The sequence below is a fragment of the Equus quagga genome, chromosome 13, assembly GCF_021613505.1.
Source record: "Equus quagga isolate Etosha38 chromosome 13, UCLA_HA_Equagga_1.0, whole genome shotgun sequence".
Classification (NCBI taxonomy): Eukaryota; Metazoa; Chordata; class Mammalia; order Perissodactyla; family Equidae; genus Equus; species Equus quagga.
This window is the reverse complement of record NC_060279.1, coordinates 24,929,117-24,943,776: the sequence shown is the minus strand read 5'-3', so window position 1 is coordinate 24,943,776 and position 14,660 is coordinate 24,929,117. Positions and strand designations below refer to the sequence as shown.

The following is a 14,660-nucleotide window of genomic DNA, read 5'->3' as shown; positions in this document are numbered from 1 at the left end:
GAGGAGCTGTGCCGTTTGGGTGATAATTTGGCTGCCCTGTGAGCACAGAGCTCTTGTCTCCACTTGCAAATTCACTACTGCTTCTGGGCAACTTGCCTGGAAAGCTGGGGGAACTGGCCTTGGCACCCCTCTTCTGCACCCAGCTCCTGCTGTTCAGGGGCCTGATTTTAGCAATTGTACTTAAATACTGGGTTTCCCATAAACTTAATAGTTTGAGTGGTAAAGTACAGACCTGCTTTGAAGGTTGGTGCCCCCATGTAGCCAGAAGCTTAATTGCCATTTTGTGATTGGGCTTTCAGGGTTGGGCGCATCCCTTTTAGAAACTCTAAGTTCGTTACTCCTCACCCTGCCTCTTGTAAGAGCTGTTTTAGTCTCGTAATGAGAGCTCTTTAGCCTGTGTGTTCATTTAACCTAAAGGCCTGCAGACCTGGGGCTGGTGTTTTTTGCCAACTTCTTGTGAGATGGAGAACTCGGGGACTGCTGTGTGGCCTCCTGGAAGTTGGGAAGGACCTTCACACAGTGAACAGCAATGTGTGACAGGAGAATCAAGCCCAGGAGCGGGTCGTAGTGCAGGGGCGGCCCTCTGCATGGTGTGTGGCTCCTAACAGCCTCTTCTTTCTCTAGGTATGTGTACATTCCAGTGGGCGGGTCCCAGCATGGCCTGCTGGGGACGCTGTTTTCCACTGCAATGACGTTTGCGTTTGTGAGCTACTGGCATGGTGGGTACGACTACCTCTGGTGCTGGGCAGCACTCAACTGGCTGGGAGTCACCGTGGAGAATGGAGTCCGGAGGCTTGTGGAGACCCCGTGCATCCAGCACAGCTTGGTGAGCAGGATCCTTGCTCGTGTGGTAGGGGACAGCTGAGCCACATGGACTAGGTCTGGGGGGGAATGCAGTCATCAGATTCACCCCATCACGGGCCATTCTTGCTACACTGGTTCAAAGTCCAAGTGCCCAGAGATGGGACAGCTAAGAAAGGCTTCTGTAGCCATTAAAAAGCCCCACATTTTAACCATAAAAGCAATACATGTTTATTATATAAAAATAGATAATTCCAACAAGAATAAAAGAAAAATACCTTCTTAACAGAAACCACTGTTAATACTCATCCTTCTAAATTTTTTCTGTGTATATACGCACACATATATAACATTTAAAACAAATGCTGGTATTCTAGAGATATGGTTTATCAGGACCACCTTTTTGTCACAAAATCCATTTCTAACAACTCTTTTTAATGGTTACATGGAATTCATTATGCAGATACACCATAATTTATTCAATTAGTCTCCTATTATTAACAGTCATATTATTTCAAATGTTTTGCAATTATCAATTGCATTGAGATGAATATCATAACCAAGATGAATTCTTGTTTATAAAGTTGCTAAGTTAAAGGTTTTTCTCATTGTTAAGATTTACCATGCATACTGCTTCATTCTTTTTCTTTTTTTTAAGATTGGCACCTGAGCTAACATCTGTTGCCAATCTTCTTCTTTTTTTTTTCTTCCCAAAGACCCCTAATACATAGCTGTATTGATATTCTTAGTTGTAGGTCCTTCTGGCTCTGCTATGTGTGATGCCGCCTCAACATGGCTTGATGAGCGGTGCCATGTCCGTGCCCAGGATCTGAACCAGTAAAAACCTGGGCTGCCAAAGTGGAGCACACGAACTTAACCACTCGCCCACAGAGCCGGCTCCTGCTTAATTCTTAACTGTCCTATAGACAGTGTGTTAATCTGCATTTCTGCCAACGGTGCATGAGAATGCTGTGCCAGTACTAAGTACTATTGATATTTTTAACCTTTGCTAATTTGATAGGTACTGTTATAGCAGCATAAAAAATAGCTAAGGGTTTAAGACACGTTTCACCTCTATGGGAAAATGATTTGGGAAAATTAATTAAGCACTTTCCTTCACATATTTAAGATGGCCTGTGAGGCCTTGCCTGATCTTGATCTTGCTACCTCTCCCCATCCTCTCAGCCCCTCTGCCCTCACGCTCTGTTCTTCCTTCTGTATGTTTACAATCCTGGCCCCTCCAGCCTTGGCTCCCCCACACAGGCTCTTCCGTCTCCTAGGATGCTCTCTCTCCTTTCCCTCCATCCCTGTTCATCCTTCAGAGTTCAGCTTGACTGATACGTTGTTTGCATAGCCTTTGCTGACCCTCCCAAGTCAATCGAGTCTCATTTAATATTTCATTCTGGGTGCCTTGTACATGGTCTCTTCTCTTGTACTTATCACAGTTATGATGAAATATTTTTATCCAATAACTTGTTTAATCCTTATCTCCCTCACTGAACTGTGAGCCTCATGAAGTCAGAGGTCTGTATCCTTGACACTGTCACAATGTCTGGCACAGATTAAGCATGTGGTAAATATTTGTTACATGAGTGAGTGATATTTTCTGACTTCACTAGGGTAGTATAAGAGAAAATACGTGTATGCAGCAGCATGAAGAATATAAATTGGATGCTGGAAGAACTTACTAAGGCTGAGGCTTATTAAGCATTATACAAGGAGATTATTTTATTTTGCAGCAGAGTAGATGCTAATTGGTCTAGTGATGGCAAAATGCTATTTTAATGCTCAGTGCACAAAATGTATATAGAAAAGAAAGGGGTATGGAGGAATCAGCCTTCCTGGTACCCTGCTGCTTTAGGAGAGGGGGGATGATTGGTTGTGACTCACTGAGGCACAGAGCTGTTGGAAGCTGACAAAAGCATTTTCACAAAGCACCCGAGCTGGGAGACGAAGGGGAGTTACTGAGGAAGCAGCACGCGTTTTCTCTATGTAAGTGCTCTCCCGGGGAGCTAGAATTTGTGTTCAGCATTGAAATCTTTTAATAAACGGAAACATTTTGAAGCGTCAGTAGAGTGACAGTACTTGCCAATTCTTAATTTGATCTCTCCTTTGAAGGAAGACATCTTCAGGCTGCTTGTCAGTTATTCCTTCACGAAGAAGAATCTACATCTCAAGCAGTTCCCCCACGCCCACCCTGTTTTCCATTTCATTGAATAAATATGTCCTCCTCCCCCAGCCCTCCGCCCCTCTTCTTTGCCCCAAGAGTGTCCTGCTAAGCTGATTTCTAGCCTCTGAAGCAGGAAAAGTTCTATTTGTAGACTTAATTGAGGAGATGAGAGACGTACCTCCAGTGCAAATCACAGAGGGTCAGTCTAATGGTCCTGGGCGGGATCTGATACTCTGGTGTGTCAGGAAGAACCCAAAGACCATGGCTCTGTGGTGATGTCCATTCAGTTTGGTTTTGAAGATCTAGATACTGAAATCCAATGAATTTGAGAGATCAGTCAGTTTAAAAGGATGATTGATAGTGAAATTATCGACATGATCCAACCAATGGTTGCTTAGCTCTATGGAATCCTAACTCACCACTTGGCAAGATGTACATGTCAGTTGGCCTGTTTAGAAAACCTTTTTGCTAGAGGTCAGTGATCACAGCCCCAACATACTCTCTGAAGGACAATAAAGCAAACTGGTCTGACAAGCGTTGTTCCATTTGACAATGGCTTATGATCTTCCATTCCTCTGCCACCTGGATTCATGTCAACAATAGAGATCGAGTGTTTACTGTAGATAAGTCATTTTCTCCAGGCTGGACCCCTTCCTAGCCTGAGCACACCTAGGCATGGTCAACCTAGTCCTTCATTTCTTAATTTGCTCATTTAGGGAAAAAAAAGTTTTCAGCACCCTATGTCGATGACACTTTGCAGAAGACTGGAGAACTCTGAGTGAAAGGCATTACCCCTTCCTCCTAATTCCTTTTTTTGCATCCTTCTTCAGTGCGTCAAAGCAGATAGTGTACTGGTCTGTAGGTGTGTAACTGTAGGCTATTATTAATCAGTTTCCTCCCTCCATAATGGTATCTTGCTTGGTCTCCTATCAGAATGATCGTCTTTGTGGTGGCTGCTTTGGATTAAAGAGGCAATAAAACCATGGAATGAGAGCTTTTCTCTGTGAAGAGCTAAAGGATCTATATAAAAAATGGACCTTGTCTTCATAAACATCATAAAATACCGATTGGCCTAGTCTTCCCAGGCATTGCTCAGAAGAAAGGTCCAGGCTAGAGATCAACGTTTGGGAGCATGTGGATGGTATTTGGAGCCATGGAAATGTTTGAGACTTGAGAGAGAGAGTGTGTAGAAAGAGAAGAAAAGGCAGCAGCTGGGGACTCAACCTAAGGAACACCAACATTTAAAAGTAGGATGGAGGAGGAGAGGCCTAGAAGTGGGAGGAAAATCTAGAGAAACCAAGAAAAAGAGGGTATTTCGTGGAGGGACTGGTCAGTGGTGTTGATCCTATTAAGGGGTCAAGTAAGGTGAGGTTGAAACATGGTTATGGCTCCACGTCAGAGTGCTAACAGTGAGCGGAAAGAACTATGAGTCATCATCCACTATGCACCAGGACCTTATGATCTAGTTATGATCCATGCAAACCAGTTGAGGACCAGCATCAGACATTAATGTACAGAGGGACAAGAATGAGTCATAGAGGCAGCTGATGTTCCTGAGGAGTGGTGGTCAGTATGAGCTAAGCTTTTAGAATGATTTGTTTAAAGAGTTGGGGCTTGTGTACAATTTGGATAGGTCAGTAGAGAGGAGAAGACAGGATTCCAGGCCAGGAGAATGGCACACACACAGCGTGAAGTCAAGAATGAGCATTCTATGTTCAGATGAGGAAGCTGACATGACAGATGAGGGGCTATCACTCAGAGCATGGAGGAAAAGAGGTTAGAGAAGCCAAATGGTCCCTCATATAAAGAGACTGAATGCCAAACTTAGAAAGAGAGAAATGAAACCGCTTAACCAAACAGGAGAGCATTAAATTAACGTATTAATCCCACACATCAAATTAGCCTGTTGTACCAGCTTGTTAGCACTCACCCAGGCCTCTGGATCTGGAAAAAGCAATGTGTGGAGCACTCTTATGAACAGTGTGTTCCTCGGGGGATGACGACGTGTTGGTGCCCCCCTCCATAGTTTCCCCCTCCAAAGGATCATTAACGATGCAGGAAACACTCTGCGCATCTCACTGGTTATACATTTTCTTCTCTGTGGGAATCTGAACCCGAGCCTTAACTTCCTCTGATTTGAGAGGTAGGATTCTGCAAATAATTCCACCTTTTAGTTCAAATATGTTTAGTATGGCAAAAGCACTTTCAAAGGTTCTTTTTAACTTTCCCTTATTGAGTTCGCTATCTGACAGAGAGGCGGCTTTGAAATAGAGTCCATTTCCAGTTATTCATGGACTGATGAGCCCCCGGGTCTGGCCAGCTTGCAGGTGGACTTCTGCTGCCTTTCCTGTCCCTCTCAGTGTAGGCTGAGCAAGGCAGGGGTCACTCTCTCATCATTTGCTGCTGCCACAGCGCTCTTGTCCGTTCTCCTTGCTGAGTGCACAGCACAGCCTCTCATCCTGGGGAATTGTAATCTTGGGAAAGAATACTAAGCCAAAGATGAGATCCATGGCTTGAATGTAAATGGTTGAACTGGCTTTCCTAGGTGGTTTGTGGGATTAGATTCTTGACTGAGAGTCTGATTTCTGCTTCTACAGCACAGATAAGTGGTGGTTACCCTAATCACAGCCTAATGCCTCGCAGTGATGATGTACTTAGGAAGAAGCAAAATCTTATTATGAACATGTTGAAGCTTTGGATGTGTGTTTCCAAATCTGGGCCTCTTTTCCTCCTGGAAAATCCATATTACCCACCGGAGGTAGCAGAGCTTGAGTTTCCAGTTTTCTTTGAGCAATGGAAGAATGAAATAGCCCCTGCTTCCCAAAATAATATGCATATACTTAGTGTAATATATTTTTGCAGTGTGTATTTATAAATTATGTACATATGTATTATGTACAGTGTGTATTATGTATATGTGTGTGACTGTGTGTAGCATATATATATGTACGTGTGTCTATGTGTATGTGTATTTTCATTTTTTAAAGCTCTGAGAAGGCAGATATGTGCAGGTCTTCCAAAATATCTCACATTCCTCCCAACCTAGAAATAAATGCTGCTTAAAAAAGTATATTGAGCGGCTGCTGGCCTTGTTTGAGATGAGCTGGGTTTGGTATCAGTGTAGTGGTGATTACCAACATGTATTGAAACACACAATTTAAAGTGGCTCTTGCTTTTTCGTGTGGTGTCAACTGTGTGGTCCACCCAATTGGCTGGAGTAATTGTGGAAGGACCACTGTCTCTCCCCAGAGGGTAGCAGGAAAGAGTATAATAATATAAAAGGTGCAGGACATCTATCAAGCTAACTGTGCAGCTACTGAAAGTGATGATGTTGAAGTAATTTCACTGTGAGGAAAGATGACAATGAAGAATGAAGAATAATAGATATAATAAAAATGTATTTTTTTAAAAAATACAAACAGAAAAATGTATAGAAGGTTATACACTTAAATGTTCGTAGTGATTAACTCTTTACTGCTGGGATTATTTGTGATACATATTTTGTTTTTTTGCTCCTTTGTATTTTCAACCTTTTCTACAGTGAATGCATACTGTTGTGTAATTTAAGGTTATTGAGAGAAAAGGAGTACAGGATGCACTGACTCTCAGGAGGCTGTGCTTAGCTGACCCTGGATGCTTGATTTATGTTAGAACTGAAGGTTAGAGTTGTCATTCTCAGGAGCAAACTAACGTGGGGCTGTTGTAGGTGCCATCTTTTGCCAGAGAAGAAAGATCTGTCACATTATTGAACCATCACAACAATCCTTCCGGGCATGTGTTACTACCTCCAATTTTACAGGTGAGGAAAAGAGAGACTAGGGAAGGTAAGTGTAGTCTTAGAACACGTGGTTAGTTCAATTAGAAAGGGAGTCAAATCTGTTTACATGTGATTTGTTCTAAGCTTCCTTGGTTTCAGATTAGAAGTCTTCCTTGATAAACTCTGGGCACTGAATTACTCATTCTCTTCACGTCTGCTTGCTGCTTGGACACATACGGCATTAGATTAATTGACACTCCAGCCCTCACTTGTTGGACAACTTGTGTTTTAATTGTGGTTCCACACAACCTATCTATGAAAGAACTCTTCAGAAAAATTGGTCCAAGTGAAGTGGGAATGTTCACAGAAGCATTTTTACCACATTATTTATTTCAATAGTAGCTTTATAGGTAACTATCATCATTATCCCTGTTTTATGATGGGAACAACTGAAACTCAGGAAGTTTAAGAAATATATGTTCATGGTTCAGAAGTCAAATCTTACCACAAGGCTTCATTTGGATCAGTAAAGAGAAGAGCAGTCTCCATTCCTCCCGCTCCTGTGTCCTTCTCTCCATCAGCAACAACTTCCGATTCTCATAGTCGTTTCTGATATTTACCTCTGTCTTTCTAAAGTATACATTATTTCTTCATGTATGAATTATAAACATATTAACCACTGTCTGCCAGAGGTTTTAGCATCTTAGACCTGCTCCACACTCAATGCTTACATTATGATCATGATGTTAAGGGTGGCTCGCTGCCGTACCAGTTATCATACTATAATTACATTTCCTTTCTTAGTCAACTTTTGCTACCTACCCCAGGTTAAGAATTACCTTGCCTTTTTTGTTTGATTAGTAGTTTACTGTTACCACTTCTTTCCAAATTCCCCAATAAAATTGAAAAATCCCTCAGAATAGTAATTTCCATGTGGTCAGAAATATTTGGTAATCCTTCAGCTCTCTTCTTTTCCTGGAAGATCTCTCTTGAAGCCCTCCCATCCTCCTTTCCCATCTGCATCATATCTCTTTAATCTACTGTACAGCTGTTGTCCTTACACTTCCCTTCTCCTCTCTCCTGTGCTGAATCCCTGTTTCTTGGGCCCCAGATCTCCTTCTTGTTTTTTTCTCCTCCCTTTGATTTGGTGGAGCACATCCTTTAGTAGCTTCCTTAGAAAAGGACCATGGGTGATAAATTTTTTGAGACCTTACATTTCCCACGCTCTCTTTTTTCTACCCTCATTTGATTATCTGAGCACTGAATTTTAGGTTGAAAAATAATTTATCCTGAAAATTTTGAAAACATTGTCTTTAGTTTTTAGCTTTACTGTTGAGAAATGCCATTTTGATTCTTGATTCTTTGTATGTAATCTGTTTTTCTCTCTAGAAGCTTAATGCAGATATCATTGGCATTCCGAAATGTCACTATACTTGTTGTCCCTGAGTTTTGGAGTCTCTCTCTGATGCAATTTATTCATGAAAAAAACCCTTCATCATGGAGGCAGAGAAGGAGGGAAATCCTGGGGTCTATATGCTCATTACCCAGCTTTTTAAACAACCTCCCTGTTTTTTTCCTCCATGGTTTACTGTTGCCATCTGTGGTTTATGGTGCTTCTAATGCCTGGGCCTTCTGGGGATCTGGTGTATGAATGGCTTTCTTCTCTTCGGCATCTAGTATTGAGGTATCTCAGCTCTGCTAATTCCTCCATCTTCTTTCTATCGTATAAAAATGGGTTAACTTTGCTCACCTGCTATTCGTTTTGCTTTCATTCCTTGTCTGTGAATTTATACCTTTCAAATGTTTGCTTTCATTTTAATGGAGTTTGTGAAGGGAATAGAGATGTCTCATCTACTGTGTTTCACTGGATGTCACTGGAAGAGTTTACTGTGCTATCACTTGGTAAATCATTGTGGAATGCTTTCCCTGTTTGTCAGTTTTAGATTTTTAAATATCAAGTTTGCTTAAAAAGCAGGCCTTGCCCTAAGCTGCTGTTCTTATGTTTGAACAGGATATAGCTGAGGCCACAGCTGTGGCATCCTAAGCTTATTTAGTAGTCCCAAGAGACCTCAATGCTGCCTGGAGAGGGAGGTCCCCAGTGCCATGAACAGCCATAGCCTGGGTGCGATGGTCATCTGGATTCCATCTTCCCACCCATATGCTTGACTCTTTATACTCAGGGGAGGTGGCCAGGGTCTAAGGTCTCTTAGTGGAAAGATTGCTAGATTTCCTTTTTGTATTCTTTTATTTTTTTTACTTTATGGAGTCATTCATGATCATATACTCTTGAAAAAAATACAGATAAGACTAGAGTCCTCTAAGACATCCCCCAAACACCTTGCTCACTTTCCTCCCCCGAGAGGTAACCATTGTTATCAGATTGGAGTATAGCCTTCCACACCTTTACTACTTTGTGTGTGTATATGTGGTTTAAGAAATGTATAAATATTCTAAAATTTGTGCTTTTTTTCCTCCTCATACTGTGTTTTGAAGATATTTCTGTGGTACTGTATGTAGATCTGCATAACTGGACATGGTCTGGGTATATCATAATTTAGTTAGCCTTTCTTCTATTTTTGAAAATTTAGTTTGCTTGGAATTTTTTGCTTTGCTAATGCAGCTGCAATGAAGATGCCTGTTCATGCCTCCTTGTTTGTATGTGTAAGTGTTTCTTTAGAGTGGATGCCAAGAACAGAATAGAGCAGGCATTGGCAAACTATGGCTGAGGGACCAAAGCTGGTCTACAGCCTGTTTTTTTATGGCCTGCAGCTATGAGTGCTTTTTACATTTTACAGTTTTATTCAATGGTCCATACCTTGCCCAATGATTTGAAAGATCGCCTTTAATATATAGTAAATGTCCAAATATACGTAGCTCACTTTTGGGCTCTCTATTCTGTTGCATTGATCCATTCTATTATTCTTATTTCAAATGCTAGAGTTTTATAATATGTCTTGGTTCCTGGTAGGGGAAGGCCCACGCCTCTTTTGGTTCTTTTCCAGAATTACGTTGGCTATTTTTGCACATTGACTCTTCCATATGAATCTTAGAATTGCTGAAGTTGCTCAAAACTCTCCTTGGTATTTATATTGGAATTTCTTAGATTTGCATTGAATAGTAGATTAATCTGGGTAGAGTTAACATGTCTATGATGCTAAGTCTTCCCAGCTGTGAGTAGCTATTCATTCAAGTCTTCCCTTATGTTCTTACATAAAGTTTTTAATCATTTCTTCCTAGAAGTCTTGCACATCTCTTTTTTGATTACTGCTGTTATATAGGAAAGATATTGATTTTTCTTTTGAATTGATCATTTTGCATCTATCTTTTTTAAATCTTTCATTAGCTCTAGGAATTTATCAGTTGTTTCTTTTGAGTTTTCTAGATTGGTGGCCACATTATCTACAAATAATGACAGTTTTGTCCTTGTCAACAATTTTAACTCTTGCTGCATTTAATTGTCTTTTTGTACTGACTGGGTCCTTTGAACAGTTTTGAATGATAGAGGAGATATCTTTTTCTTTTTTTTTTTTTTTAAAGATTTTATTTTTCCTTTATCTCCCAAAGCCCCCTGGTACATAGTTGTGTATTTTTAGTTGTGGGTCCTTCTAGTTGTGGCATGTGGGACGCTGCTTCAGCATGGTCTGACGAGCGGTGCCATGTCCAAACCGGCGAAACCCTGGGCTGCCGATGTGGAGTGAGCAAACTTAACCATTCGGCCACGGGGCTGGCCCAATCTTTTTCTTGAAGCTGGTGGGAATATTTGCTCTGAGTTCTTGACATACCCTCTTTATCAACTTAAAGAAGCTTCCTCTTTTCCTAGTCTGCTAGGCTTTTTTTTTTTTTTATCATGAATGAGTGTACAGTTTTACCTAATACTTTATTGAGATCTATTAAGTGATCATAAGATTTTTTCTCCTTTAATTATTTAATCTCATGAATTACATGGATTTCTAATGTTTTTAATATTGAATGATCCTACCATTCCTGGGATAAATCTTACTCAGTTGAGAGTATTCTTCTAATCACTCCTGTATTGGATTTGCTGCTATTTAATTTCAAATTTTTATGGCAATGTGTGGAAGAAAATTAGCTTCTGGTTATCTTTCCTTATGTTGGCTTTTTATGACTTTGAGATCATGGTTATGCTAGCATCATGCAATGACTGGAAGTTTCCCATGCTGTTCTCCCCTCTGGAACAGTTCCTTTGAGACGGAAATTATCTTTTCCTTGACTGTCTGATAGAACTTACTGATTAAGATCATCTGGGCACTTTTTCTTTGAGCATAGAGCTTTGACCATTGTTTCAATTCTTTGGTGGTTATGCTTTTTTCAGGCTTTATTCTTTTTCTGTGAGAATTTTAGGTAATTTGTATTTTCTAGATAATTTATCTTCTTCAGCTAGGTTTCCAAATATGTTCCTTATGTAATCTCCAAAGAGTTTTAAATCTCCTAGATACCATTTCCTCTTGTTGTTTATTTTGTCTTGTTTTCTTACTTGATCTTACTTGCCAAAGTTTATCCATTTTATTGTTCCTTCAATAAAAACTTTTAGGGGGCCTGCTCCGTGGCCGAGTGGTTAAGTTCATGCACTCCGCTGCGGCGGCGCAGGGTTTGGATCCTGGGCGCGGACATGGCACCACTCGTCAGGCCACGTTGAGGCCGCGTCCCACATCCCACAACTAGAAGGACGTGCAACTAAGATATACAACTGTGTACAGGGGGGGTTTGGGGAGATAAAGCAGAAAAAAAAAAAAAGATTGGGAACAGTTGATAGCCCAGGTGCCAATCCTTAAAAAAAAAAAAAAAGGAAGATTGGCAACAGTTGTTAGCCCAGATGCCAATCTTTAAAAAAATAAAAATAAAAAATAAAATAAAAACTTTTAGTTTAAATGAATGAAATTTAAAATAACTTACTGGTGTGTTAAGTTTTACAAGTTGCTGATTTCTTATTTTATTTCATTGTTGGTGGTGATCCTAGCTTTCATGATAACTTTTTAGAATTTACTTATGTTTCTTTCTTGGCTTAGTACATGTTCAGTGTGATTATGGTCCACATGTGTATGAAAATTACATGTTTTCACTGTTCTGTATATCTGTCTATTAGACAAAGCCTAATAATTCTTCGTGGTAAAATATACATAACATAAAATTTACCATTTTAACCATTTTTATGTAAGATTCAGAAGCATTACACACTTTCACATCCATCAATCCCCAGAACTTTTTTATCATCCCAAACTGAAACAGTACCTGTTAAACAATAACTCCCTTTCACCCCCTTCCCCCAGGCAGTGCCAACCACTATTTTACTTTCTGTCTCTGTGAATTTGACTATTCTAGGTACCACATATAAGTGGAATTATACAATATTTGTCCTTTTGTGTTTGGCTTATTTCATTTAGCATGATATCTTCGTGATTCATCCATGCTGTAGTATGTGCTAGAATTTCCTTCCTTTTTAAGGCTGAATAATACTCCATTCTCTCTCTCTCTCTCTCTCTCTCTCTCTCTACCACATTTTGTTTATCCATTGATCCATTGATGGACATTTGGGTTGTTTCCATTTTTACATAATTGTGAATAGTGCTGCTGTGAACATTGGTATACAAATGTCTGTTCTGCCCCTGCTTTCATTTCTTTTGGATATATGCCTAGAAGTTCTTTGCTGGATCATATGGTAATTCTGCTTTTAATTTTTGAGGAACTGCCATACTGTTTTCCACAGTGGCTGCGCCATTTTACATTCTTACTAGCAATGCACAAAGGTTCCAATTTCTCCACATCCTTGCCAACACTTATTTTCTGTTTTTTGATTATAGCCATCTTAGTAGGTGTGAAGGTGTGGTTTGTATGGCTCATTGTGGTTTTGATTTGCATTTCCTTAATGAATAATGATATTGAACATCTTTTCATGCACTTATTGACCATTGTATATCTTCTTTGGATAAATGTCTGTTCAAGTCTTTTGCTCATTTTTGAATTGGGATGTTTGCTTTTTTGTTGTTGAGTTGTAGGAGTTCTTTATATATTCTAGATTAATCTTTTATTGATATGTGATTGCAGATATTTTATCTCTTTCCATGGGCTGCCTTTCCACTTTGTTGATAGTGTCCTTTGATGCATAAAAGTTTTTAATTTTGGTGAAGTCTAATTTATCTATTTTTACTTTTACTGGCTGTGCTTTTGGTGTCCTATTCAGGAAATCATTGGTAAATCCAATATCATGATAATTTCCCCTGTGTTTTCTTTTAACAGTTTTGTAGTTTTAGCTCTTATGTTTAGATCTTTGATCCATTTTGAGTTGATTTTTGTATTTGGGGTAAGGTGAGGGTCCAGATTCATTATTTTGCATGTGGATATCCGGCATCATTTGTTGAAAAGACTGTCCTTTCCTCATTGAATGTTCTCAGACCCTTGTTGAAAATCATTTGACCATGTATACAAGGGTTTATTTCTGGGCTCTCTGTTGAATTCTATTGATCAATATGTCTGTCTTTATGCCAGTACCACACAATTTGATTATTTTAGCTTTGTAGTAAGTTTTGAAATCCAGAAATCTAAGTCCTTCAACTTTATTGTTAAGTAAAAAATATTGTTAAGTAAAAAAAGATAAATTGTAAATTTATCAACTTTATTTATTTATTTATTTTTTGGTACCCTTTTACCAACTCTCCCTGTTTTCCCTACCACCCAGGCCCTAGAAACCACTTTTCTACTGTTTCTATGAGTGTGATTTTTTTTTTTTTTTTTTTTTTAGATTCCACATATAAGTGATACCACACCTTATTTGTGGTTCTATGTGGTTCTATGTCTGGCTTATTTCACTTAGCATAATACCCTCCAGGTTCATCCATGTTGTTGCAAATGACAAGATTTCCTTTTTTTTTTTAAGGCTTAATGATGTTTCATTGTGTGTGCTTGTGTACATACATATTAGACAAGAGGATATCAACCCCTTATTGGATATGTGGTTTGCAAATATTTTCTCTCGTTCCATAATTTACTTTTGGAATTGCAGTGGTTGTGTTTAAGTAACCCTTATTTTACTTAATAATGGCTCCAAAGTGCAAGAGTAGTGAGGCTGGCGATTCAGATATGCCCAAGAGAAGGTGTAAAGTGCTTACTTTAAGTGAAAAAGTGAAAGTTCCTGACTTAGTAAGGAAAGAAAAAAAATTGTATGCTGAGGTTGCTAAGATGGTAACTTTTATTACAGTATATTGCTATAATTGTTTTATTATTTATTGTTAATCTCTTACTGTGCCTAATTTATAAACTAAACTTTATCATGGGTATGTATGAATAGTAAAAAGCATAGTTAGGGTTCAGTACCATCCTCAGTTTCAGGCTTCTACTGGGGGTCTTAGAATGTGCCCCCATGGATAAAGGGGGACTACCATATAACCTAGGACCAGTTACTTAATGTCTCTGCTCTTCTCGTTCCCCCTTTGTAAAATGGGAATAATTTTACCTACTTTCAGTATAGGTAAAGCTCCTCACATAATGGGGGGTTTTTTGCATCAAAAATTGTAGTTATCTAAAACATATGGATTGATGCTGTCTATCCCGTGGGTTATAGAAACATAGAAAATGGGTGACTGACTCTGCCAGGATTCGTGTGGCCTATGTTTATCAAATATGAACTGTGAACTAGGTAGATGAGGAGGCTGAGCTTGCCCTGGGCAGCACAGTTACAAAGTGGAAAGCCAGAACCCGAATCCCTTTGGGCTGGTCCAAAGCCATTGCTCTCCTGAGCTGACATTGAGCTGGAACTTGAAGAAAGAATAAGGAGGACACATTTGAAGTAGAGAAAACAGCTGTGCATAGGCACAGAGATATAAAAGTGCCTGGCATATCTGGAGAACAGTGAATGGAGCTGTGTCCTTAGTAAAGAGTGGTGGTAGTTAGAAAAGGTTGGAAAGTGACACGGGGTCT

General features: G+C 39.6%; 1 protein-coding gene across 3 annotated transcripts in view; it reads left to right on the top strand.

The window, feature by feature from the left end:
* HHAT (hedgehog acyltransferase) overlaps positions 1-14,660 on the top strand; it is a 309,905-nt gene that overhangs the window by 239,844 nt on the left and 55,401 nt on the right. For all 3 annotated transcript variants that reach the window (XM_046684437.1, XM_046684436.1, XM_046684435.1), the window contains one exon: positions 625-826. In XM_046684437.1, coding sequence (XP_046540393.1) covers positions 625-826 — 202 coding nt within the window. The remainder of the gene's footprint in view (positions 1-624; positions 827-14,660) is intronic.